The 26,435-nt window shown below is 37.2% G+C and overlaps 2 protein-coding genes across 3 annotated transcripts; one reads left to right on the top strand and one right to left on the bottom strand.

The window, feature by feature from the left end:
* Positions 1–343: 343 nt before the first annotated feature.
* Positions 344–7,391, top strand: pdia6 (protein disulfide isomerase family A member 6). 2 transcript variants are annotated; one of them, XM_005803137.3, is made up of 13 exons: positions 344–446; positions 744–885; positions 1,561–1,618; positions 2,395–2,521; positions 2,638–2,744; positions 2,843–2,967; positions 3,221–3,335; positions 4,175–4,315; positions 4,810–4,894; positions 5,004–5,076; positions 5,163–5,321; positions 5,409–5,505; positions 6,713–7,391. In XM_005803137.3, the coding sequence occupies exons 1-13, from the start codon at positions 428–430 to the stop codon at positions 6,782–6,784; spliced, it is 1,320 nt and encodes a 439-aa protein (XP_005803194.1). In that variant the 5' UTR covers positions 344–427; the 3' UTR covers positions 6,785–7,391. The 2 variants fall into 2 exon arrangements, with proteins under 2 accessions (XP_005803194.1, XP_005803193.1); XM_005803136.3 differs by having other exon boundaries at positions 2,840–2,967.
* LOC102224670 (hippocalcin-like protein 1) lies at positions 7,309–18,877 on the bottom strand. Its single transcript, XM_005803138.3, has 4 exons — positions 18,413–18,877; positions 11,245–11,738; positions 9,945–10,050; positions 7,309–7,915 (listed from the first exon to the last, which is right to left on the bottom strand). The coding sequence occupies exons 2-4, from the start codon at positions 11,620–11,622 to the stop codon at positions 7,818–7,820; spliced, it is 582 nt and encodes a 193-aa protein (XP_005803195.1). The 5' UTR covers positions 11,623–11,738; positions 18,413–18,877; the 3' UTR covers positions 7,309–7,817.
* Between the last annotated feature and the right edge of the window lie 7,558 nt (positions 18,878–26,435).

Raw genomic sequence — 26,435 nt, 5'->3', positions numbered from 1 at the left:
AAAATACACTAAAGTTTTGGGGTTTGATGTGGAAAGAATTGGCAAAAGTTCAGAGAGTATTAATAATTTTGTTCTTCATTGTATTTTCTAGTGCTAAAATAAGTTTTTTTTTAAAATGGTTCAACACAAATCCACACGTATCCTGCTGTCATTAAGTTTTAAGAATGAGTCAGCCTAGTCATATCCTGGTGCAGCGAAAGAACCGTATGCTGCTTCCATCCTCCTCCTTTCCTTCATGCGTCCTCAAAACTACACGGCGCACGCTGATTGGTCTAATCTCACCGTCTCCGATAGCGGACCAATCAGCGTGGGCCACGGTGAGATTTTTTTTTTTTTCCCCTCTGCAATAGACTTTTGTGAGAGTGAGCAGCGGCGGTAGTCTGTGTGTTGTTTCAGTCGAGGAGACGAGCAGAGAGAAGTTAAAACCATGAGTTCGCTTTTATTGGGTAAGTTATAAGTTAGAGAATGTTATAATATTATTATGCTATATTAGTAACGAGGAGGAGCTAGTTTTTTAAGTATTTTAGTGCGTTTTAGCTACTATTGTTAGCTTGCAGGGCTAAGTTTCGGTGCAGGAGTGGGCCTTTTATATTTTATGTAATGATTCAAAATCAAATCTTTAGCTCTGTATAAACAGTCCTCTGCTGTCCTCTAGCAACCTTCTGTAGCTAGTGTTTTATTTAATTGATTTAACGTAACTAGTCGCTGAGATAAACCTGCTGGTTGTTCACCTTGTGTTTTAGGAATGCTGGGCTGCTCGCTGGTCCTGTCGGTCCAAGCCATGTATTCCTCCAGTGATGATGTTATTGAGCTCACACCGTCCAACTTCAACAGGGAGGTGATCCAGAGTGACAGTCTGTGGCTGGTGGAGTTCTATGCTCCCTGGTGAGTTCATACAGATGTTCGCATTCGTTGATCACAATAAGGATGCAGCTGTAATCGTTTTTATAAGAAAGGATTTGTGGTTGAGTGACAGTCGCCTGTTTGAGGCATTTCCTTCCCTTTTAAACGTTTACATTTGAATCACAAACACAAAACGAGGCTTGTATGCAAAATTTGCTTTCCACTCTTTAGTTGTGAAGAGCACAACCCTCACAAGAAGATGAGGTGAACAAGTTTGTGTTTTCATCTGAAAGAACAATATAATACAACTGTTGAGTTGATTTTTGTCCTTTGTTGGCATTGAAAGTTTTAGAGCAGCACAATCTTAGAAATTGTCCTGATTATGACCCCCAATAAAAACAAAAGGTGAGGAAGATTCAGATTTTACAGGGTTTTGATGTACGAGTCTCAGAACAGTTTTTATTCATTTTGCTTTTCTGTGACTGTTACAAATACAGAGAGAAAAATGTTTAGTTTTGATTAATTTATTGAATGTGAAAAGAATAAGCAGATATTCAGTATCTGAACTACCATTAAGCTGTTATTGCTCACCCAAAAAACTTTGTCTGTTTCCATTCTTTTGCTGACCAGTTTGTTTGTCTCTAATTGCAGAAATTTATGGTCATTTGGTCAATCATTTGTTGTTGCTTTTTTTTTTTCTTCCATTTTCTGTCATAGGTGTGGTCACTGTCAAAGTCTCGCTCCAGAGTGGAAGAAAGCAGCAACAGCCCTCAAGGTAATCAAACAGAGCCATTACACATTATTTTTCTTCCTTCTGCATTTATTTTGAACAGACTAGACAAGTAGAGTTATACTGATATGTTTCCAAGAAAAAGAAGGGCCTGGGTGATATATTTGTATCCAAAGCTTCAAAATTGGCAAGTCTGCTTCTTGTTGCAGCAGAAAAAACTGATACACAAAATGTTTCGTTCTAAAACCTCAACGGACTCCTCATAACGGCTCGGCAGCAGAGACCTTCTTCATAAACAAAAAGTTAATAACAATTAAGTTATTATGTGGCAAAAGTAAAGTTATGCTGTCAAATTAAAAATGAAATTGTCAGTATGCAGCACAGATTAACCATTCCCTTTATTTTTATCTGCTTGATACGGTAATGGTGAATTAACTTAAGCTCCAGATAAGTTTTCTGGTGGTTACGTTTTGAGGTATACACAGTTACACACACAAACACACACCTTCTGATTTGATCAGTTTCACTTAAGTTAGAGAAAAACATAAATGTAAAACTCAGGTTACTGCAGTTGAAACATTGTACTCTACTATGGTAATATAGCTACAAATGTAGATAAAAGATGTAGATAAAATTGTGGCTTGCAGCTCATTTTTAAGTGCGGCTTTTTGTCAATACTACTTTCTTTGTTTAACAAAAATCCTCCATGTAGAGTCACATAAAATGTTCATGTTTGACCTGCAAACATTGATGCTTTTAATTAGACTAAATGTAGTCTAATTACACTAACCATAGCCAATGTGTCTGTATCAATCTTTCAGGGTATTGTGAAGGTTGGGGCAGTAGATGCTGACCAGCACAAGTCATTGGGAGGCCAATATGGCGTCAGAGGGTTCCCCACCATCAAGGTCTTTGGAGCAAATAAAAATAAACCGGAGGAATACCAAGGTGAGTATTAGAAGTACGTTTTTTATTTGATGCTATCATAAAATGATTGGTGGCTGATTTAATAACCACATGCTTAAAGATGTATAATGCAATGAATAAATCTTTGATTCCACTAGGAGGACGCAGTAGTCAGGCGATTGTCGATGGAGCAATGAATGCTTTGAGAGCGCTCGTCAAAGAGAGGCTGAGTGGAAAGTCTGGTGGCTCCAGCTACAACAAGCAGGTAAGTAAACCACTGGAACCTGTTGAAGCTTTTACTCTCTTAATGGAAGTGATGAAAATGAAAGGTTTTTTCTTTTACTTTCCGCTGCCTTCCAGCAGAGTAGCGGTGGCAGCAAGAAGGATGTGGTGGAGCTCACCGACGACAACTTTGATGAGACCGTCCTGAACAGTGACGACGTGTGGCTGGTGGAGTTTTTTGCCCCTTGGTGTGGACACTGCAAGAAGTAAGATTCAGTAGCTAACAGTCTTGTCTTATCAAACAAGATTAACCTTCTTACTAAGCAATATGTAGACCTTAAATCACTCAAGATTTGTTCTGCCACTAGAATAAAGCACAGATTTTTAGTTGCATTTTTCTAGAAGTTGTGAAATTTGTCAACTCCACAACTAGAAACCATGAGCCTGCACAAAAATTTAATTCGAGGTGATTTATTATTAATTTTGTGTGTGTAACGGTCACTGTGTCCTCCTCCACAGCCTGGAGCCTGAGTGGGCAGCTGCAGCCACAGCTGTTAAGGAGCAAACCAAGGGCAAAGTTCGCCTTGGGGCTGTGGACGCTACCGTACATCAGGTTGTGTCCAGCCGCTATGGGGTGAGTAAAAACTCAATGCTGTGTCATCATTTCTCCAAATGCAAAACAGCCCTGATATTTGTGCAAAACAGGGCTGTGTATTCTCTACCAGTGCATCTCATTTCCAGTGGTTTTAGCTTTACATATACAGAGCTTTGGTCTGCTTGAAAAACAAAACATTAGTTTGAGGGAACAGTTATTTGGTTTGCATCTTTTCTCCAGTGTTGGATGCGGAGGTTAAATATCTTTATAAAGCGGCTTAATGAAGGATTGCTTGAGTTTCACATCTATAAGGAAAAGCAGAGGGAAGACTGCGATGTTCTGCTTTAAATATTTCAGCATCTAAAATGAGAGCCTTGGCTGTTCAGTGATCAACCGCAGATGTTTTGGTGCTGGTGATTTAGAGCTGCAAAATAATTGAAATATATCATTGGATACTAGGTGTATGAAATATCACAAACGTAATGGAGTGCTTTGATACAATATCTGGTGTTAAGCATTCACTGGATATTTATCTTCAGTGGGTGAAACTTTATAGTGTTAGCGTATTGGGAAAGAGAAAACTCAGGAAAATGTCTCCTGTGTTCTCTAAAAGAGATAAATACATTTTGCCAGTTTGTTGGTTTTTAAAAATATTTTTCTATAAAGAAAAAAACTGCTAAGATATTTAACCAAATACTACATGCATATTTGTGATTCAGTCTTTTGTATTTGGTGGCTTAAACCTCTGTCCTGAAATCCCCAACATGGATGTTATGGTATATTTTTTTAAGCATAAACAATGGCTTTCCTTTTGTTTTTATGTTTCTCACATCAGACAGCTGATACTGGTATTAAAGGAATGTTTTTGTATGTTTTAGGTCCGTGGATTTCCCTCAATCAAAATTTTCCGTAAAGGGGAGGAGCCTGAGGACTACCAAGGCGGCCGCACCCGAGGGGACATCATTGAGAAGGCCATGGATTTGTTCTCTGACAACGCTCCTGCTCCTGAGCTGGTGGAGGTCAGTGAGATCATGCACCACATACTAATCACGTTGGTTGGTTGCTGTGGTATGACTGCTTCAGGTGTTGTACAATTAAAGCTAAACTATGACTAAAATAGAAGCTTTAATCAATGTTCATTCTGTCCTCAAGAAGCATTGGAATGAAAAAATATTGGTTTGTATTATTTAAAAAAAAATTAAGGTTTTAAGATGTGTTAAAAGGATTTAAATATTTATTTTTCATTTTTATGATTTTTGTTTTTTTAAATTAGTTGGTCTATGCATCCAGCAGTCCGTCAGTGTTTCTGGCCTAATATTTAAAACATTGATACTCTAGAGATTTTCTTTGTATTTTACAAATACACAGAAATGTAATAATTTAGCAAATTTAATTTGACAAATGTTGATCTGAAAATGTGTAAAATCACATTTAAGAAATAAAAGACACTTATATGAACCCTGTTTTTTTTTACAGAAAATACTTTGAGTTTAAAATGAACTTTCTCTCTCAGATCCTTAATGAAGACGTCTTGAAGAAGACCTGTGAAGACAGTCAGCTGTGTATAATTGCCGTCCTTCCACACATCCTGGATACAGGTGCTGAAATGCGTCTTTCATGAGAAAACTTTTTTTCCAAATTACATAAAAAATCTAAAACACAGATTTCATGCAGAAATCCTAATACCATTCTGCTGTTTCCAAACAGGTGCATCTGGTAGAAATGGTTATCTGGATGTGATGGTAAAGATGGCAGAAAAGTATAAGAAGAAGCTGTGGGGGTGAGGATTAATGCTACGGAATATTACTTTGTGTCAATCAAAGTTACAGTTTTCTGATCTTTTTTTTGTTGTTGTTTTATTTCCAGTTGGCTCTGGACGGAGGCAGGCGCTCAGATGGAGCTGGAGGCCTCTCTAGGAATCGGCGGATTCGGTTACCCGGCCATGGCCGCCATCAACGCACGCAAGATGAAATTCGCTCTCCTCAGAGGCTCCTTCAGTGAGACTGGCATACACGAGTTCCTCAGGTAGAGGGCGCACTTTTCCAGTTTTCTTTAGTAAAAGAAAGCAAAAGGCAGACTAAATGGAGGACCTGGTGCCGCTGATGCTTTCAGGGAGCTTTCCGTGGGCCGAGGCTCCACCGCCACACTGGGAGGCGGAGTCATGCCGAAGATTAACGCTGTAGAAGCCTGGGATGGGAAAGATGGACAGGTGAGTGTGGCTGCATCAATTTCCTAATGTGAGGCACTGATGCTCTAAAAGGAACATTATAAAGATGGGATTTTCAAATGAACAAGCCTAAACTTTAATATCTTAACAGAAAATAAAGTGGGTTTCATTTATTAACATTATTTAGAATAACACTAACGTTGTGTCTTAAAAAGAGCATTTTGAAATTGGCTTCTAATTGTGTTATCTGCAATTAGTCAACAGAATCATTAACTCAAATGTTTCAAACAAAATTCAGTTTTCATGCAGACTACTGTGTAGAGGGCTCCATACTATCGCTGCAGTGTTCACTATTAAGTACTGTTTGTTTTGAAACTGTAGGTCAGACATAGCTGACCAAAGTGCTTGCTTTCATGTCCAATGACTTTAATTTGTTTATTTATATAGCTCCAATTCACAACACATCATCTTGAGGCAATTTGCAAAAATATAGTCAGATTGTTAAATTTCAAAGGTTGAAAAGGTCTCAAGTTGGTTAGCATAATGGCATTTGGATACTAAGGGAACCACAACACAACTGCCTGCATAAAAAGCAGCTGAGGAGATGAAACACAGTGGGTTCTGATTAAAGATTAAAGCTCTGTTTGTCTGGTTTTTTTATTTTCTGGTACGTTTGCCTCACTAATTGGCTCTGAATTATCGTGTAGTAAAGTGCTGACGTTAATATCTAAATGAGCTAGATGAACTCAAAATACCTATATTTGATATGTGTGTCATTTAGTCTCTAACTGAACTGAAGCCTACTTTTTTTTATATTTGGCTGCATTAAATATTTTTTAACATGCTTAAAGTTGAACTTTAAAGGCTGAATAATGTGTAAAGTCCGTTATGTACATAGGAGTGCAAACATTATTGCTGAACGTATAAAATAAATGGCTTTTGTGGAGGAAATTATTTACTGAAAAAATCTGTTGCTAAATTAATGAGTAGTTTTTTTTGTTTTTCTAATGTAGCTTAACAATGATTGAGTGCAGTTATGATTTAGCTTTTGCTGTTTTGAACTTACAGAAAACATTTAAACATCCCTAGTTTTTTTTGTGTTTTTTTTTTTTTAGGTTTTCATCATTTATCTTTCAAAATCACCTGTGGTTAAAAGAAAATATTCCATTACAATAAAGCTGAATTCAGATTTGGACCACAACCCATCATTTATTATAACATTCCCTTTTTTTTTCTCCGTCATGTTCAGCTTCCTGTGGAGGAGGAATACGACCTCAGTGACATCGACCTGGATGAGGACTTGGAGAAGGACGAGTTATGAGTCCAAACGTAAGGATCGGACCCAAACTGATTTGGGTTTGGTCTTGTCTGGTCCTGTCCCCCGCCTCCCTCTTCTTGTGGACGAATGGGAGGCCACGCCGGCCAGTTACTGAAATACTCCAGAAAAGACGCACGAGAGTCACCTGCGGTTTTTCACACCATCTTGTCTGTCACTCAGGAGGGAGGGGAGTGTGTGCGCGTGTGTTTGTCCCTGATGTGAACTCATTTTCACAAACCTGCTGAATGTTTAAGGCTGAATATTTATAAAGCTGCCGCTAGCTGAAGAGAGGAGGGGGGAGGTTCATTTAAGTTGTTTTTTTTTTCCAAATGCGACTCTCTCTCCCTTCTTCAGCTGCCTTAAAATTACTATTTTAAGATGTGAACTTGTGAAAGGTGATGATTCAACCTGACTTGGCATATTTTCCCTTTTTAAAAAAAAGAAAAACGGTGAATGAGACTCTGGGTGGGTTTGCGTCATGTTTGTCCAGGACAGGGGAGGGGGGAGAATCTGTGGGACGACTTGTGTAGATTTTCTTACACGACTTTATTTCAATTGTGTGAAAACAAAATGACATTTTTGTTACAAAAATAAAAAGGAATAAAAACAACCAGTCCCTGCCTCCTTATTCACATACAGTATACTCACAATATCCAAAAATACAAATAACTGAGCCATGCTATATCAAGGCATACAGAGCTTCGTAAGTATCTGTTATCTTAAACCACAATAAGCCACATTTGAATCAAATTCTAAGTCATTCAATTAGTTTCCTTTTGTAACATAATGGTAGCCATAACACTTTAAGCTTTGAATCCAGTCAATATAAACATATGGCACTTAAATTAAACAAAACGGCTAAATGGGAAAGAGCTTAGGGAAAAGCACAAAAATAATACTTTCAATTAAAAGAGCTCCAGAGAGAAGACACATCAATGTAAACAAGAGTGTTAGCTGAAAGAGGGAGGTAAGGAATGGTATAAAGCTGGATTTATGCGGTAGGTTTCCTCATGCAGCAGAGTAGGTTTCTCTGTCCTCAGAACTGGCGGGAGGTTCCCTGATCCGACTGCAGCAGTCTGACGATGGACGGGTCGCTTTTGGCACCTTTAATGAACTCCTCCAAAGACAATCTGCCTACAGAGCACAAACCGACAGGAAGCGCAATATGAGTTATCTAACGAACAAAAAAAACCAAGCATCTGATCTTTCAGCATTGCAACACAATCACTTCTGCCCCAGTTACCGATATGTGTGAAATCCACAAAATTCTTTGAAAAAACACGTCATGTTTACTTCCAGAAAGCTTTGTGCAATTTCTTACATGACTAATTTCATTCCAATCAGTTTAAAAATGGATTCAATACATGCCTCGTTTAAGCTTTCAAGAATATTAACTGTTTTCCTAAAACAAAACAAAAAATAACTTCATACTTACATCTACATACATTTTTGTTTTAACTAAACAAGCCACACAATTCCATTTAAAATCTGAATAGCGTTTAGCAAACTCTACGTTTACATTTGTGATGGTAGGTTAGAAAAAAGGTTTTAGTTCTCACATCACTACCAATCCACTGGTTGCCATGTAGATGGCATCAAATTGTTATGGAGATTTCAGCGACTCCAAAAAACTGTCCTCAGCTGCAATGAGCTTTCAAGATTTGTTTTTCATCCTTTAATATCCTGTTCATTGTTTATGCAGGCTAGATTATTACTTGTCCTGCTTTTTAGCCACCAGCAAAGAGAAACTGACCTCTCTGTCATGTCCCACTCATACTCAAAGGGAGTGGAAAGTTACAGCTTCCTGACTAGGAGTTTCTAAAAAGGATGTTTTGTAAATTATAGATAAAGAAATGCCTCAGTAACGTTTATTTTAAAAGTATTATTAGGAATACTAATAAATTAACAACTTTTCCAGGCAGAATTGTTTAAGAATTTAAATACAGGTTTAGTTTATCCGCACTGCTTCAGTTGCCTTTCTATGGAGAGGAAATGGCTGACAAACCCATCCAGGAAACTGATACTTCTCGTCCTGATTTTCCATGCTTTTGTTCCCAGTTTTCTGTATTGTGTGGAGTAATTGTTGTTAGGCCTCCGTTTCATCAACCTGCTTGTGAGCCGGTCTGTAGTAAAAGCACTTCTCTCAAACTAAAAAAGCCCTCTGAGAGGAAGTTACTGCCATATATGGATGATGACGCTGCAGCCATAATGTGACCTATGACTCTTATGTGGCTGTAGGCGGATAATGAACTGTTTTCTTGACTAGGCACATTTTTAGTGGAAATAAAATGTGCTGTGAGAACTTCTGCTACAAAGATTATCTATGCAGGAAATGTGGGTGAGCTCTGCTAAAGTAAATACCTCTGTTGAAAACAGGGAGGCATTAACTTCCAAAAAAAGAAAACGAACTTAAGGGAAGGTTTACAACTTACAAAACTTTAGGTAATGCCATTAAATCAATAGCTGCTCTCTGGAAACAATTTTATAGGTTGTGTAGTAACTCTAAGAAGCTTCAGCTTTGAAGGATTTTTCTTCTTCGTGTCTGAGCCAAATGAGTGATGGAGTCTTATATGGATCCTGCAGTCTGATTATGTATTGCTCCAATTAATTCACAACAATATAATAGTGTATATTAATTCCTACTAATAAAGCACAAACTGACTTGATGGAGAAATAACTATTTGCAGAAGCATTTTCTATGTAGTGTAAACTTAAATTTGAGAATGCTGTTGAATCTACAATACTTTTGCAAGAATTAAGTTATTTTTTTTAATTGAGCAGACTGTAAAACAAACAAAAGAAATCAGTATTATAGTGAGTAATAACAGTGAGAATCAGATTTTTGTTTAGTTGCGAGTTGCGGTTTTGTTGGTTTTGAATGCTGCGCTATTTTGCTAAGCAGTTTGGTAAGACTAAAGCCCAAAAACTGAAAGTGAAACAAATAAAATTCACCAAATAATTTTTTTTAATCATATTTTAAGATTTTAACTCCATGTCAGCCAATGTGCCATGTATTCTGGTCGGTGAGAAAAGAATATGTGTGTTCTTACAAGGCAAACAACTTATTTTCATTAAGGAGAAAATGCTGAGGAAAAATCAGTTATAGCATGAGTATGATAGACAAAACACACACACACATACACACACATCACACCAGTCTTACCATCATTGTCAATGTCCATCTGTCTGAAGATTTTATCCGTTCTTTTCTCTGGCGTCGACTCATCCTCTGGCATCTTCATTACTGATGACACCATCTTGTAGATGGCCTGCAAATTAACATAATTAGGATTGCAGTTGTGTGTATGAGGACTTTTCTAATTATATCTTAAGTGGGAAAAAAATATCTATTCTTATGTGAGATTAACCTTACGCTTACTGATGCTCAAACCTGTTTCTGTTGCTCAGAGAACTACCGGTAAATCTGCGGAGGATTCTCAGACAGATTTCTACAGTACAAAAAGCAGCTTCATGGTCCAACTTTGGTTTCCCTAAAAGAGCATGAGTATGCACTTCAGCATCATATACGGTAGTGACATACAAGACTAGTTTTACGAGGTCATTCATTTTATATCCTCTGAAACTACCAGGCAAAGAAAAACAGTTTCCCCAGAAAACCTGGTAAGCCTGTACTTGGTAGATAGAGGTTTGTAGAGAATGGCAGCTAAGCATTTTTAGATTGGAAGGATATTTAGTCTTCCCAATAGAAAGTTAGTGTTTTCTCTTAACCTTAATTGTGAGAGATTAAAATGCGATAGATTTACCGCAAGCCATTACAAAGGGCTTGCGGTGTTTACGAGGCACCAGATGATCTGTCAGTTGCCTCGTAAACGTGTGATATTTCTCACTTACTTGTGCAGTCAGTGCTCTGACCCTTAAATGACTTGTGGCAAACTACAAGCAAGACTTCTTAAGGCTTTCCTTCAAAAATAGATTTCTTCTTGCCACTTTAGAATAAAGGTCAAATTTGTGTATTGCACATTTCTTACATGTAAAAGTCAAATGAATTCCCTTTCCTGAGCTGTTTGTAACCTGCTAAAATATGAAACGTTTTAAGAGGTGTACATACGTTTGCAGGACAATAAAATTACAAAGTGAAGAAGCTACGATACAGTTATTGGTTTTAGATTTATTCCAGAAAAGGCTTTTTTCCTCTTGATCTCCTTCACATTCTTAGAAACCCTCCTGCAAGCTGCAGGCTGTAATAAAGGAGGAGTAAGCTGTGAGTCTCTCTCAGCATCAGTGGAAATTGTTTAATTAAAACACCTTAGATATTAGAAATGCACACAACAAACAACCAAGAAGGGATTAAAAGTTTAGGGTAATTGATACTAAAGAACCAACTGGTTCTGATAGCCTCTATTGTCTTTCTCATCTGTGGATGTAAAATCTTCCCTACCTCTTCATGTAATCTGACACATTTAACATGCAATCAATTATAATGCAGAACACGTCATCCTCACCTGAACTATCTCTAGCATTTCCGCCCGACTGATGTAACCATTCCCGTCCAGATCATACATGCTGAAGGCCCAGCGCAGCTTCTGCTCCAGCCCGCCACGCGATGTCACACTCAAAGCTATGATGAACTCCCGGAAGTCAATGGTGGCGTCGCTGTTTGTGTCAAACGTGCGAAACACGTGCTCCGCAAACTTCGAGGCGTCGCCATACGGGAAGAAGTTGGCGTAGATCTTCTTGAACTCCTCCACTGTCAGGTGGCCGGTGGGACAGTCCTTCAGGAAGCCTCTGTACCACTCCTGCAGCTCGTGGTCGGTGAACTCTGTGTTCTCCCTCAGGTCGTTCAGGACCTCAGGTCGCAGTTTACTGTTCTGCTTCCCCATGATGCAGCGCTCCGAGGCGGACGGCCGAGGTGGCGTTTCTACCTTCTCTTCTCGGTGTCTCTACTCAAGCCGCACTACTGCTCCCCACGTCGAAGGCTGCTCCGCTTCCTCTGCTCCTGCAGGGGACCAACAAACCTCATTAACAACCTTGTGTGAATTTCATAAATGATTCATTGGATCAATTATTCTTCTCAGTTTTCAACAGTGTTTCATTCTTAAACATGTGCTAGTGATTCTTCTCAATCAAGCAGAAGAAGAAAAGGTGGATTGTTCAACACCAAAACACCAGAGATTTCAACAATGTTGTCATTGAGAAAGTATTCTGCGTATGTTTGGGAAAGAATAAGTAAGTGTGTGTGTGTGTGTGTGTGGTTAGGGTTAATTTGTTAACCTTGCTCTCCACTGGAAAGGGGACAAGTATCCTGGGGGGCCATTGTAAATCCTAATAAAGCAACTTTGTAAAAGGTCAGGTTGTCAGCCTGCTGTAGCCGAGAGAGAACCAGACGTTCACCTCGATAACAATCCCTTCCATCCTGGGAAAATGGGTAATCTAATTTAATTTAAGCAGGTGGAATTTATATACTGAATAAAAAGCAGACACAAATGATGGCTAAAAAGCATCTGACCACCTGGGCCTATTCACCTCTGGTTTCTGTGGTTTGTCCGAATTCAGCTCCCATGGTTACAGTATACTCTGCAAAAACAGCTTATTCATGTATGCAGGGGCATTCATGATTGGTGATATGATAAGACGCATTAATGCCGCGCATCCGGAACAAAATCTAATTTTTGAAAGTGACACCTTGCATGATGATGTAAAGATAAAGGTTTGTTTTGGTAAGCAAACACACAAAAAAAAGTAATCTGGCGAGAGGAATTTGTGAAGGTGGATTTGTTTTTATTCCAAATATAAGGGAATTGATTTTGTTTTATCAAACAAGAAAAAACACGATGGCCGCTTTGAATCTGACCTTCAAAACAACACACCAAAGAATGGTCAGAAAACCTTTTGAATACAGACGATTTTTACACGTTATCATGTTTCAAGCACAAACTCCAGTGTTCATGCTCTACTTACGTCTGAGTGTAAGAGCAGGACCAAATTTTAAACGCTTTATATTTTCTGATGATGGGTTGAAAAAATATTTAACCTTCAGATTTCTTTTTAAATAAACCAACCCTGCTTTAAACGTCTCTACAACATTATCTTTTTTATTCCTTTGCTTCCACTATGCTCTTAGTGAATATCCTCTGTGGTTTTTACAAAATTGGATTTCAACTGATATTAAAAATAAACACCTGTGGACTCTTTTCAGATTATTTTTAGGAGTTATGTAACTTCTTGTTGCAGTGCAACAATGCAACATTTTTTCAACATTGCAACATTGAAAAAATGTGAAATTTTTCATTCAATTTCACATTTTTAAAATTTGTATTTTAAAAAAAGTATTATTTCCATTCTGCTTTGCAATTATACAATACTATGTAATGGTCCATCATATTTTATAAAGTACATAGAAATTGGTGGTTGTAACATGGCAAAGGGCTAATAGTACATAAAGGCACTTTTTGGTTACTTGTAGTAAAAAAAAAAAAAGTAAATGTTTCCACGATACAAAACACGATTGATTGAACGGATTAGTAAAAACACAAAACCTCCGAGTAAAATTTAAGCAAATGGCATTTCTGCTAAAGTGTGGAGGCAAAAATTGATAAAACTGAGCTAATCCTTTACTTGTATCTGTTTAAGTGTGAGTGGGAAGGATGGAAAACAGGGGTGTGTGGGTGTAGGGAAGAATGGAAAAAGTATGACACATAGAAGAAAAACTATTTCCAGCCGTACAGTATGAGTCGCTTTGCTAATACCAGAGGTTCTATTACATAATAACCTTTCTATATAACACCTCCACTTCTCCTTACTCCCTCTAATGATTTTTTTTTTTTTTTTTGCTGAAAGATATTAGATCTCACCGCTCCGCTCTTCGCTGCCAGCAGACTGATTCTTTTTGAGGAACAGATGAAGACAGTGTGAATCTGAATGCACACATGCGCTGTCATTTCTTTTAATTGTCTCACAAGTTTAATTTCCTGCGCTTCTATGAACCAGAGTCACAATGTGACGAGAGAAGCAGATGTGAGAATTTGATCTTAACAATGCAGCAGGGGCTCTTAAATGAAAAAGGAATAGATAAGCACGTTTGCAAAGTGTTGCAGCTTCGATTTAAAGCACATGTCTCAGTCTTTAAGGCCTTTTCTGCTTAAGAAAAAAAAAATCTCCTCAGACCCTATTTTTTTCTTAATTTTTTTAGCTTCTCTCAGACTTACCAAGTCTGACATTAGACTTGGATTGCTTATTGTTACCAAGGCAAACAAAGGGTTCCATCACACCATCCTTGTGGTCATTTCAGTTTAATTACAGTAGATGCTAGTAAAAGTGTTGCTGTAACCATAAAGTCTCCTCACAAGAGCTTGAGCAGACTCCTGTCTGTTACTGTTGACTCCTGTCTGTTACTGTTGATTCAAAAGTTGTCCTGAAATCCTACTGAGCAACAAATCAAATTTTGGTTTATGTTTTTTGTTTGATAACTAAAACAAGTTTTAAAAATATGATTAGACATCAATATTGAATTGTACTTTTTCTTTCATATCACTGAATGTTGCCCCTAGTGTTTGTTCCTGCTTTATTATCAGCCTTCTTCAGTTCACAATGGAAGTTTATGAAAATGTTTTTTTTTTCTTTTAGGAAGATTATGATAAAGTACAAATTACCATGTTTATAAAAATAATCCCCAGTGCTTATTATTTTATCGTGTGTTAATTTTTGAATGCTTAACTGAGTGTTAAGTCAAGGAAAACTGAAGACAGACTCAGTGATTCTAAAATTGAGAACATAATGTCATTTCTGTCGATTTGGTGTTACCTAGACTGCAGCATAAATAAAGCACTAGCCTGCGAGCCTGAGAGTATGACTTCCTCTCGCACATGCAACAGGATGAGGAAGCGGCAGAGAGTGGACTTTTCCAAGACAGCTCAGTGTGCAGGCTGAGCAGAAACAGACATAAATATGGGCGTTACTGTTTATCAGCACAAAGCCACATGAAACCCAGCAGGGCCCAAACTGGAAAACTGAAGTGTTTTACAGATACCAAGCTCGGAAATTAAACATTAACTTCCCAGAGGACGTCCTCATTGAAAAAGGGGTGTACTGTAGCAAAAATAATCTTAGACAAACAACTTAATAGATTATTCTAACTCCCCTGCTTGCTTTTCTTTTTTTAACCTCCTGCAGGGGCGTTTTTTTCCCTTCTGCTTATAATTTGACATATGTTCGTCTGTTTTTGCTCTTACAGAGAAATGAAACAGAAAAGGCTGATGGATACAGACACTGTCCTCAATACATCCTTTTGCAGATGAAATCATACGCTGACTGTCATGGAAAACTGAAGTTTGTGACCGGACCTTGATACACAGCAGCCCCTGGAGATTGCCTTTCTACGCTCTATGTTTGCAATTCTCCTCAATTACACAGCAACAGCCTCCCTCCCTGTCCCCAACCCCCATCTCTGGTCTGCATGGTCCACTATTTCCACTGGTTTGCCTTGCCTAATGAGGCTGCTTCACACATGCTCCAGAGCAGCATTTGCCCCCTTCCACCCCTTCCACGAGCCCCGTGTAGGCTTCCTGTAAACCCCTGGCCATTTTTCTTTACTGCTGTTTTCCATTTTTAGGCTCACCTTATTTTCTGTTTTAAGCTTTATGCACAAGGATGGAGAAAAAAGTGACCTAAAAGAGAGATGAGAAATTATTCTAAATATATAAACTCTCTGATATGATTTACGCTGTGTTTAAATAACACTTTGAGTGTTTTGGAGGTGAGAAGATAAACTGGATTTTTAAGGTTTAAGCAGATCTCTTCTTCAAAGTGCTGCACAATGCAATTATTTCTTTAATTGTCTTCGGAGGAGAAAAAGACTGGGCTGTAAGTAAGCCACTTGGACCATCTTACCGCAATGTGCAGAGTGTGATTTGGCGTTGTCTTGGTGACATTTGCAGGGCCAATGTTTAGGAGGTTCTAGTTTACGTATTCACATTTTGTCACTTTTAAACACTAAACAAATAATGTGAATATGAATTCTGCCCCTTTTACTCCTAAATGAAACCTAGTGCAATCAACTGATTTCAGAGTTCAGAGAAAGCAAACATGAGAAAAAGGGTTTTCTGGTGTGATGTGGTCAAAATTTTACTGTTTGGCCTACATGCAAAAGGATAAGTGAGAGATAGAATTAACTGCAGATCATCCTGAAATCACCATCCACCCTGTGGAACAGGTTTATGGCAGCATCATGCAGCATGTATGCCTTTCCTCAGACTGATAGAGTTTAATATAAAACAAGCCTTGTAGAAGCTAGAGGCTGCAAGAGACTTAAGACACAGGCTCATCTTTTAGCAAGATGCAATACAACAAACAGCCAGAGCTACAAATTAAATGTTAGAATGGCCCAGTCAAAGTCCAGGAGTGAGATTATACAGCAACTCTAGAAAAGGATTCCCATCCATCTATGACTGAGTCTAAGGTTCAAAATGTCTGTTTCTGGATGTGCAAAACAGGTGGAGACATAACCCAATACACTTCAAACTGAAAAATCTATTCCTCTCAGATTTGTTATACAAATAAAAACTATGTATCCAAAACTCACAGCTGATATTGTTAACAAATCATAAATCAAACAGTAGTAACAGTTACTGCACCCAGAGCCTTTTCAATTACCTGCCAGAAATAATTCATAAAAATCTCTACTTTTATTTATAAAATAGCTCTAATGTATTTAAAAAACCCTCAATTTAGGCAAAGCTTTTTGACCATTTTTTTAAAAAGACTAAAAAATTAACCAATATGAAGCACAGACCATATTGTATTCATGTTTTGTGTAGATGAACAAAAGTTCATCTTGAAATATTTCTGGCTCCTGCAGTCAATACAGCAGCAGGTGGGTGAGGAGCCAGAACATAAGGAAGAAAATGAGAAAACTGAGCCTCCGGAAACTTCTCGCTTCCAGCCCTGCCTCTCTTTACCTGTGTCAGTGAAAATCGGGCAGGGGATCAGGATGATGTCCCCTGACACACACCGGTAGTCAAGGCAACAGAATAGTAAAACCAAATACGGTACATTGGTACTAAAGAAAACAAAGCATGTTTTCAGCAAGTGTGCTTTTAAAATGTTCAACTTTAAGAGCTGCCAAATTGGAAGTAGACCCTTTGTTCTGCTTCCATTTGTTCCAGCTTTGTCCCTTTTTTTTTCCTTTATCAAAACTAACATTTTAGGCAACATTTACAGCTGCCATTTTTAGTTTTAAAATGTCAAATGAATACATTTTGAATGTATTGACTTCATAAACATCTGAATGTATGGAACTTTCAGTTCATAGTCCATAAAGTTTGTAAATTTCAACATTTCAAGCCAGATTTAACCTGTGCAGTACAAATGTAACCAAGAATTCACTGAGACCAGGATGCAAAAAATGGTCTTAAACACAAGTCATACTCAAATGAAAGCAAACCTCCTACATGGTCTGTCTATTATAAACACAAACAAAGGCAAAACGGACAAGCTGAGTTTGTAAAACTATCCATGCTCTTGCTGTTTCCATGGGAGTTCACAGGGAAAGTAGCAACCAGGTTGTGCTAATTGAATGCACTGATTCCTTCGTGTGGATTCAGGTCATCAGGAAGTGTGACCAACTCTATTATGGTAGCTGGAGCATCCAGAGCATCCAGTTGTGTGTTAATACAATTATAATGTGAAAAGACATCAACAATGACCTTAGAGAAGTAGCTGTTGCTACTCATCAATCTGGGAAGGGTTTCCAGACTTCTTCTAAACAATGCCATGCCCATCATTTTAGTTGTCTGGAAGATGAATCCTCTTTTGAAAAAGAGGACAGCATAACTTAGGTTTCCAAAGTTGCATTTGGGGAAATAATAAGGAATAACAAGACTTCATCGTGTCCATAGTGGCAGCTGTGTGTTTGTGTGGGGTTTTGCGCAGCACCGAGGTGGATACGTCATGGTTTGGGCTTGTCTTGCAACCCAACAACATGGGCATCTTGTAGTTATTAAGTTGACCATAAACTTCTTTATATGCCAAATATTTTATGGAGTCAAATGTGAGGCCATCTGTTTAGCAGCAGGAGATCGGCCAAAATCAGGTCATTCAACCAGAAAAGCAACCCTGTGGTTAGAAAGCTGAGAAACAGTGAAAGTCCTGTAGAATAAATGACAAGTTATGGCCACTGATGCTAGAAGCTGGTAAATAGCAGATCTATTTAAGTTGGGTACATGTTGATTTCACTATTAGACACAAAGAAGTGTCTGCAAGGATAATATATATTTTTACCATTTTACTTTAATAAAAGAAAAGATGGAGCTAGTGAAGCCATATTGCTGTTTATGTCAAATTGCGTTTTTCTCAATCTAATGAGGAGGAAGAAACTGTATTATTACTGTTATTCAATTTATTTTTTAATTGTTTAGGCACATTAAAAGCCATTCACTACATTTTTAAATATTTTTGCGTGGGTGTGTCAATATTTGGGATGAACTCTCCTCTCTGTGACATCTAGAGTCTGAATAAACTTTTCAGAGGAGGTGTGATGTCCAGAATGGGTGTTGTCCGTCTGTAAAAACCCGCCTCTGTCGGGTCTTGACTTGCATCAGAAGTCCAACTGACCAGACTGTGACACACTAGACGTTACAGTAGAAAAATAACACATTAAACGCAACTAAAACTTACCTCTTTACAGGTTTGGCTCCTGGTTAGAAGACGGTCCACTTTATTCAGCTCCACTTTCCCACTTTATTCCGTGGCAGGCAGCCTAACTTGCGCGTCAACTTATAGCGGTTTAAAGAAAAAAGCAAAAAGCCAAAAAAAATATACGATGCTCCACTGACTCTGAGCGGCCTCAAGTGAAAGTAACAAAGAAAATCCGTGTTTGATCTGCATGGACTTGAACGTCTCTGCTCAAGCTCGGTCTCGGCAGTTTGAAGTGGCTTTATCATTTAGTGGAAGATGTGGCGCACACACACACAGCTCGGTTTTCATCCGACTCCACCAAATCAACTCAAAAGGGGTTGTTTTTTTTCTTTCAGAAAACAATTAAAAACCGATTCCCAATGGCTGCTGGAACGGTGTAAATATTTTACAACACATAGAATCCTCATAAAATAGCAAACAGAGAAAAACTCCTGCTCGAAGCCCATCGTATGTGGAGGAAAATATTTACAATTGATCAATGTTGCTCCTAGACGCCCCCGCGCGCTGAATGGATCCGCCCAAACTCGCTGCTTCCACGCCGCCAGAAACACACACACACTGTGGAAAAATATCTCTGAGGACTATTATTAGCGCAATATCTAAAATAAACTGTACGCATTTCAGGGCAAAATCGTGACAGTTACGCAAACGTTGCACAAGTGCACCAAAGATGGGAGTTATAATAAAAACATGGGAATATGTTCTTCACTTGTCGCTCGGTCTGTACAGTTCTGTCAGAAGTAGTGGGAAGTTGACAATGTACAGCATTTGATAACCAGTTCCTAGTTTTCAAACATTTACAATCAGCTTCTCATATTTGATCAGACATGTCCATCTCCATAAATTCATGTGTCACATGACAATAAACGTATTTCAATAGTTCAGCTCAAAAAGTGGAACTCATACAGATTATTGCACATGAAGTAGGCTACTATATTTCAAGCTCTAATTTTTCTTAGCGTACAGCCGAGAAAAACGTAGAGTTTATTTTGTCAGAAAATTAAAAATATTTGGAATAAGAAGTCAATGACAAAGTTAGTTTTATATATAAATGTGATTTGATGGACTAAACTGACTTCACAGCCATACATTGCACAGTCTAATAATATCAAAGAAAAATTTAGTGGAAGGGAAAAGTCTGGTAAAAAAAAATGAAATGCACAAATAGGAGGGATGAAAACAGCTTTGATGGTGTTGTGAAGCAAAGTCATTGCTGACTTTGAGACTTCAGCTGAAGTCAGAGCTGCAATAGCCTTCAAACACATTTCTGCTTTTAAACCACTCCTAAACCAGGGACGGCATCAGAAACATCTCATTATGGCTAAAGAAATAAATGGCCAGACTTTTGCTCAGTGATTGAAAATCCTCTTTCTAAAATATTAAAGTATATTTTTCATTTCATTTGGAGATTAAGCTCCCAGAGTCAGGAGCTTTAAGCGGATGGAGGAGCACACGATTCACATAATGTTTCCTCAAGGTTTGGGGATCCATGTCATCAGCCAGTATTTGACTTTAACTGTTTAAACTTACTCATGAAAATAAACTACTCTTCTAATGCTATTCTAATTTATTATAAGCCTTCTTTCAGGGCTTTTCTCTTGATCCTCCATCAGAAACTTCTCTGGTGACACTGCAGGCAGGATGGTGTGTATGTCAGCAGTACAGTGGGTGGATAAATAATTAACCATGAGTGTATGTATGGGGGTGTGTATGCGTGTGTGTACAACCTGCTGAAGCCTGACACCTGTTTCTGTAAGCACATAGAGTGTTTATCTAGACCAGAGCATGAGTACTATACAGATGGAGGAGGGGATCCAAGGTGGTAATAAACGCCTGAAGTTGCTTTTGTTGCTGCACCCAGTTTGACACCTGATATTGACAGTCTGGTATTGCTAAAATAATGTTTAAAATTAAATATTCTCCTAAGGACAAAGGGGATGCGGTTGCTGATCGGGAGCCTGTAGATGTGCATTAACAAAATCCAAAAAATTGATAACATCAGCAGTTACTGTGGACAAGTATAAATGTCCAAGTCTATAATCACAATTAGATTAAAAAAAAGAACAAATTCATTACCTTCTAAAAGCATGGCATTGTAAAGAGAATGTCATGTTGACCTCTGGAAATAGGTCAACATGACTAACTTAACCCTCCTGTTATGTTACCCTCCAGCAATAATGTTCCTGGGTCAGTTTGACCTGTGGAGTGTTTAATCATGCAATAGTGTCAGAAACCAAAAATATCCTCCAAAACATTTTTGTATCTGATTATTACCTCCAACACTAACAATTTCAATCAATATTTGTGCAATGATGTTTTTTTTTATTTCTCACAATTTACTAATTTACTCATTAGTACACATGACTAATGTACTAAAAAAAACCAGCAGACAAAAAAAAACAATAATTATCCTTGAAATAGATTTTTTGTAGATTTTTTTTATATTACATTTTGAATTTTTTTTCAAGGGGTGATCTTTATAACTGAACTTGAGACACGTATTTTGTTCTGGGTCAAACTGACCCACTGATTAAAATCAAGACAAATGAGTCATGCAGAGAGTATTTTTGTTTTTCTCCTCTTCTGCTGAGTGTCCACTCAGTGTGGGTGGAGTTTACCCACGGGAACAGAAGAGGTTCCAGTTAAAAGCTGTATGAACACCTACTTTCTTGCAGTTTCCCAGTGAAGTAAAGAGAATAGTGAGAAAGTGGGCTTGTGTCCGTGCACGTGTGCATGTATGTGTGTGGTGTGGTGAAATATGGTTCATAGCTGCAAGGAAACATATAGAATTTGATATTTTTTAAATTTTTGTTACCCTTCAACTTGTCTGCTGGGTCAAATTGACCTGAACAGTATCTATTTAATATGTAGACGCAGGGGGAGTTACAAATGTGTAAAATGAATAGATTTTCAATTTATATGTAGAGTGCACCTATTAAGACAAATAGAAAAAATTTCGTGCAAAAAATACTTTCAACTATTTTTAAAGAATTTTTAAACTTTAAAAAGGGTCAATTTGACCCGGAACATAAAAGGAGGGTTAAAAAAGAAAAAGTTAGTCAACTTAAAAAAGTTCTTTGCTAGTTTGTTACGTGTAGCCAAATTAAGTTTATCAAACTTAATTTATTTACATTTGTTTAACATGATAATTTCCATCCATCCATTATCTTACACTCTTATTCCTAGTTGGGTCACCAGGAGTGCTGGTGCTTATTTCCAGATGTCAGCATAACAACTAAATATATTTACTTGGGTAAACTAAATTTGATTACCTGTAACAAATGAAGTCATTTAAAAAAAAAAAACTGGATCACCTGCTTCCCATCTGTAATCTGAAGCTTGACCAAAATTAAAGCATCCAGGAAATACAAAAACAATGTTGCACCAAGAGTTGGAAAAATAAAATCCTTCCCTAGATGAGAGAGTGATGAAGTCATGTAGAAAATTATTACTTTAAGATATTAGTCCTACATAAAATAATAAAGTGACTAGTTTATTCTATTTCATTCTGCCCTATATTATGAAATTATGAAGTGTACTTATCACTCAAAGCTTTTAAATTCATATTTGTTTAATGAATAACGGTGCTGATGAAATTGATGTCACTGAAATTCAGTGTAAATTAAGCCCCGCAAGTTAAAATGGTTAATGACAGAATAATCAGCTTTAAAATGCATGATACAGTAAACTCAAACGCACATTAAAACACAAGCTACACACATACAAAAAAAAAGTTATGATGAAATACTAAACTAAAGAGTGCATATCAGTGGCGATGTGTTCGTCCAGTAGAGGGCACTAGTTGCTCTCCATTCTGCTTTAAGGCAATTATTACTGGATATTAAGTAGGTCACATTTGAAGCTCGTCTGATAGGTGGGCTTCATGGGACGAGTGAAGCTGAGGCTGGCTTAGACCCGGGGGGGTCATGGGGACAGTTTCCCTCCAGCCAATTATAAAGAAGTTTACCTTGTTAGGATGTAGTGGTGCCATGCTGTGACATACCATCTTATTGATCACTAATAGTTTGTTACATCACCTTTTTACCCCCCCTCCCCCCAAAAAAAGAAAAAAACAACTTTCAGAAATTCACATTAACAGGTACATTAACAACATTTCTAAAGTAATGGACATTTTTTTATTTTTTTGCCAAAAAGTGATTTTCAGAAGATGACAATATAATAATAATAATAATAATAATAATAATAATAATAATAATAATATCTACATACTGCAGTTTTACATTCAATGTGTTTTTGTTTTGATTAAATCTCTAAATGCCTCATTATTAAATTCTTTGTACATCTTTATACATCTCTCTGACCCTTTGTCCTTCGTCTGGGACAGTAAAGTAAATTTACTCTTCCGCTTCATTTTCAACAAGACCTTGGTTAGTTATTGAACTGACTATCTTTACATTAAACAGACTGCAGGGCATTGCCCCCATCTTTAGTTACAACAGATGATTCTGCTGGATTCACGATTTAACTTGACTGTGGTGTGATAGTGTCTCTTTAAACGGTTTTGACAGCTTTGCAGACATACAGGTATTATGTTAATGTAATACCAACATTAGAAGAACACAAAGCTGTGTGAGCTTATGCAACATAAATGAAACATGCAGCCTTTTTACTCTTTGCACTTTTTATTGCATTCAATCACTGCACTGTTACAAGTCTGCAAATAAAGCTGTTCATGAGAACGGGACAAAAAAAGTTCTAAAATTGTTGATTAAATTTAAACGTTATCCGTAATGACACATTACAATGATTAGATGTACCAGGAAGTAAAATTTACAATTCTAAAACTGGACAACAACCTCCCTTTCTATCTAGTTAAATGAGCTCTTTAAAATGGTTAATTATGGGATATTTTATCTGTTATGAATGAATTTTGACCTCCTTCTGTGGAAAGGTTGTATCAGAGAAGTCATGTCTGGTTTAAAGTGTCTATCATCTGTTGATAAAGCAGGAGGACAATATGGTGAACCAGTTTATGACACGGTGATACCCGGTGCATGACTTCATTTTGTCTGGACTTTCAGCCAATGTTTGCTCAACCTGATTGACTAATAGGTGAGCAAACTGCAGGAGAAAGCAGCATGAAGTGATGCAGAATACTTGCCTCTGGTGATTTATGAAGCTTTCATTGTGTCGTTTCTTTGAGATGCATCTTCATCTAACAGCTTACATCACTGTAAAAATTGGAACAACGTTGCTCTTAGATATTTCAGCAAAAGTGAAAAAACAGGAACAATTTTCTGTCTGAAAGGATATGCCTACTAACAACTGAATGAAAGAATAAATATGGCAAACAGGAAAAGACAACAGAACTTAGAGAGAAAGCATCAATCAAAGTCAGCTTTAGTGTCACCTGGCTAGAGACACACGGACAAATTGAAATTTTGCTCCTCATGGAGTCACAGAGCAACACACATCTAAAAGAAAGAACTAGGACAAAAAATGCACTGGTGTTCCCAACATAGCAAGGCATACCGATTTATCTTCTTCATTTAAGACAAAAACATGTCATGTCTTGCTACTTTTACTAAAAAAAAAAAAAAGAAAATCTTAGTTGTGCCCCCCTAAAACTATTACTGGCCTTATCCGGCCACCCCTATGAACATTTTCTGGGGGTGCAACTGAACAAATGGGCAAATATATATATATATATATATATATATATATATATATATATATATATATATATATATATATATATATATATATATATATATATATATATATATATATATATATATATATATATATATATATATATATATATATATATATATATATGTATATATATATATATATATATATAGTATATACAGTATATGTTTTAGTTTTAGATGACACAGTTGAACTTCCTCCCATGGTGGATGAGACTGATTGTGGCTCAGAGGTGTCACAGCGTCCCAGCAGGCTGAAGACATTATGGGATGGGAGGGTGGGGTATGTATGTGGAAGATAACATGAACAGTAATTATTTTTGATATGGAGGGGATGAGTTTCTGTCCTCGATGAACGGAGTGGAGGAGTGCCACAAGGCAAAACTTAAATAAATAAATAAGTGTTATCAGTGGCTTTTGATGGACTGGTAGCCTCTCCAGGGTTTATACTGTCTCTTGCTCAACAACCGCTGGGGACATGACCCTACAATGGCAAACGGGTATGGACAGATGAATAGATGGACACATGTTAGCTGTCAATTGTTTAATTGCATTTGTCGAACTGTATAGATAAACTTATAACAATTTTAATTGTAAATTCAATAAAATATGTATTTTGGTTTTTTGACCAAATTGCTTCACTGAGGGACAACTACTATTAATTTCCATGTAGGCATTTTCAAGACATAGATTCGGTCAAAAAACAGGATATTAGTATAATTGTTATATGTAGAAATATTTCACATAAGATATGTTTCCTTATTTGTTTCAACCCATTACATTTTTGCACCAAATTCTAGCCAGTCGGTTTCCTAATAAATCTCTTCTAATTACGCGCTGGAGGAGGTAAACACGTGGACAGTTCGGATATAAATCTGCAATTGAATCATGCTGAGACTCTAGTTTGAAATAACAGTTTTCAGAGTGCTTTGTAAAACCACTGAGAGCAACAAGCTGTTCTGCAGGTTGAGAAATGTGACTAAGAAGTCTCGAGATAAGCCCTGATTACACCGAGCAAAGCACACAGCTGATAACCCTAAAACTACTGTCTTTCACAAATCCTCATGTCATGTTCCATCTGAAAATATCACAATCAGGAGACTGATGTATTTTATGCTTAAAAATACAAAGAAAATAATTGCTAAAAATGACTGGTTTAAATTCCAGTGTTTCCAGCTGATTAAAGCGCTGACCTTTGAACTTAATAACTGATTAGGTAAGAGCTCCCATCGCTGCCAGGCAGGTTTTCTGCAAGTTTTCTTTTTTGGTATCGCAAACTAATTTCATCATATAGTTTTTTTTTATGGTTATAAATAATTTCCTAATGCTTGTTTTGTCTCTCAGCTCTTCCATTTTAATTTTCTACTTATTTTATTTGTCATCTGGAGCTGCTGCCAGATTTCACAAGCTGATTGCAAAAGATGTGAGCAAATAGAAAGGCTGTTTATAAAATCCCTTTGCCCTGATAAAAAAAAAAAAAGCAGGAGCAAATAGCAGGTTCACTGCAGCCTTTGAAATCACATTTGATGAAAATAGGTGTTTACGGAAAATGAATACAGTGTTTCTGTGTAAAACATTGCAATATTAATACAAAGTTAATACCATTATTTTAGAACATTGTTACAGATTTCCTCTACTTCTGCTTTTTGTCACTCTTAAACATTTATTGAACTATTTGTGTTGGTATACAATATGCATTCACCAAGGTTTTTTTTTGTTTGTTTGTTTGTTTTTTGAAGGGAAATTGTAAAATTTATGATCTGATCAGTTTCATCAAAGTAGCTCCAGACATGGACATCCATCATGTTTGGCTAGAAGTCTGATGCTCTCAGCTTGTGAAATGATGTCATGTTTTATGCCAGATGAACTGAGATAGACAAACAGCAAAAAAGATGCTCTTTGTCTCATGAGTCCACAGAATATTTTCCAAAGTTTTGGAGATCTTTTTTTTTTTGTGTGTGTGCAAATTTCAGACAGACTTTGTGTTCTTTTCAGTCAGCAGTCATTTTTGCCCCATTACTTGTATGGGCACAAATTCCACTATGAAGGTATTTCAGAGAAGGCACTTGCATATTTTCGCATAACTATTTACCTGCAGAGTCGGACCCAGTCCTGTTTCCTTTTGACACTTGTGGTTTTTCTCAATCCCAAACTGTTCTTCATTTACCAGGGCCAATCCAAGCCTCAGTCAGTTCAACTAAACTCAATTCGGGTCAGCAGAGAAAAAAAGATTGATTGTGAATCCATAGTCATGTCTCATAAACAAGCTTGTTTACAAAAAATATGCAGCCCTTGATAAAAAAAAAATAATACTAATAATCTGTTCGTTA

Source organism: Xiphophorus maculatus, chromosome 15 (genome assembly GCF_002775205.1).
Source record: "Xiphophorus maculatus strain JP 163 A chromosome 15, X_maculatus-5.0-male, whole genome shotgun sequence".
In the NCBI taxonomy this organism is placed as follows: domain Eukaryota; kingdom Metazoa; phylum Chordata; class Actinopteri; order Cyprinodontiformes; family Poeciliidae; genus Xiphophorus; species Xiphophorus maculatus.
Note: the sequence above shows the minus strand (reverse complement) of the source record. Positions and strands in the feature narration are given on the sequence as shown.

Bases quoted from the DNA above. Each gene is read 5' to 3' on its own strand.
- pdia6 (XM_005803136.3), top strand. The intron at 2,522-2,637 runs GTGAGTATTAGA...TGATTCCACTAG, and splicing joins TAAACCGGAGGAATACCAAG to GAGGACGCAGTAGTCAGGCG. The intron at 4,895-5,003 runs GTGCTGAAATGC...GTTTCCAAACAG, and splicing joins TCCACACATCCTGGATACAG to GTGCATCTGGTAGAAATGGT.
- LOC102224670 (XM_005803138.3), bottom strand. From the start codon at position 11,622: ATGGGGAAGCAGAACAGTAAACTGCGACCTGAGGTCCTGAACGACCTG. The intron at 10,051-11,244 runs GTGAGGATGACG...GTTAATTTGCAG, and splicing joins AAATGCTAGAGATAGTTCAG to GCCATCTACAAGATGGTGTC. The intron at 7,916-9,944 runs GTAAGACTGGTG...TGTGCTCTGTAG, and splicing joins GATGGACATTGACAATGATG to GCAGATTGTCTTTGGAGGAG.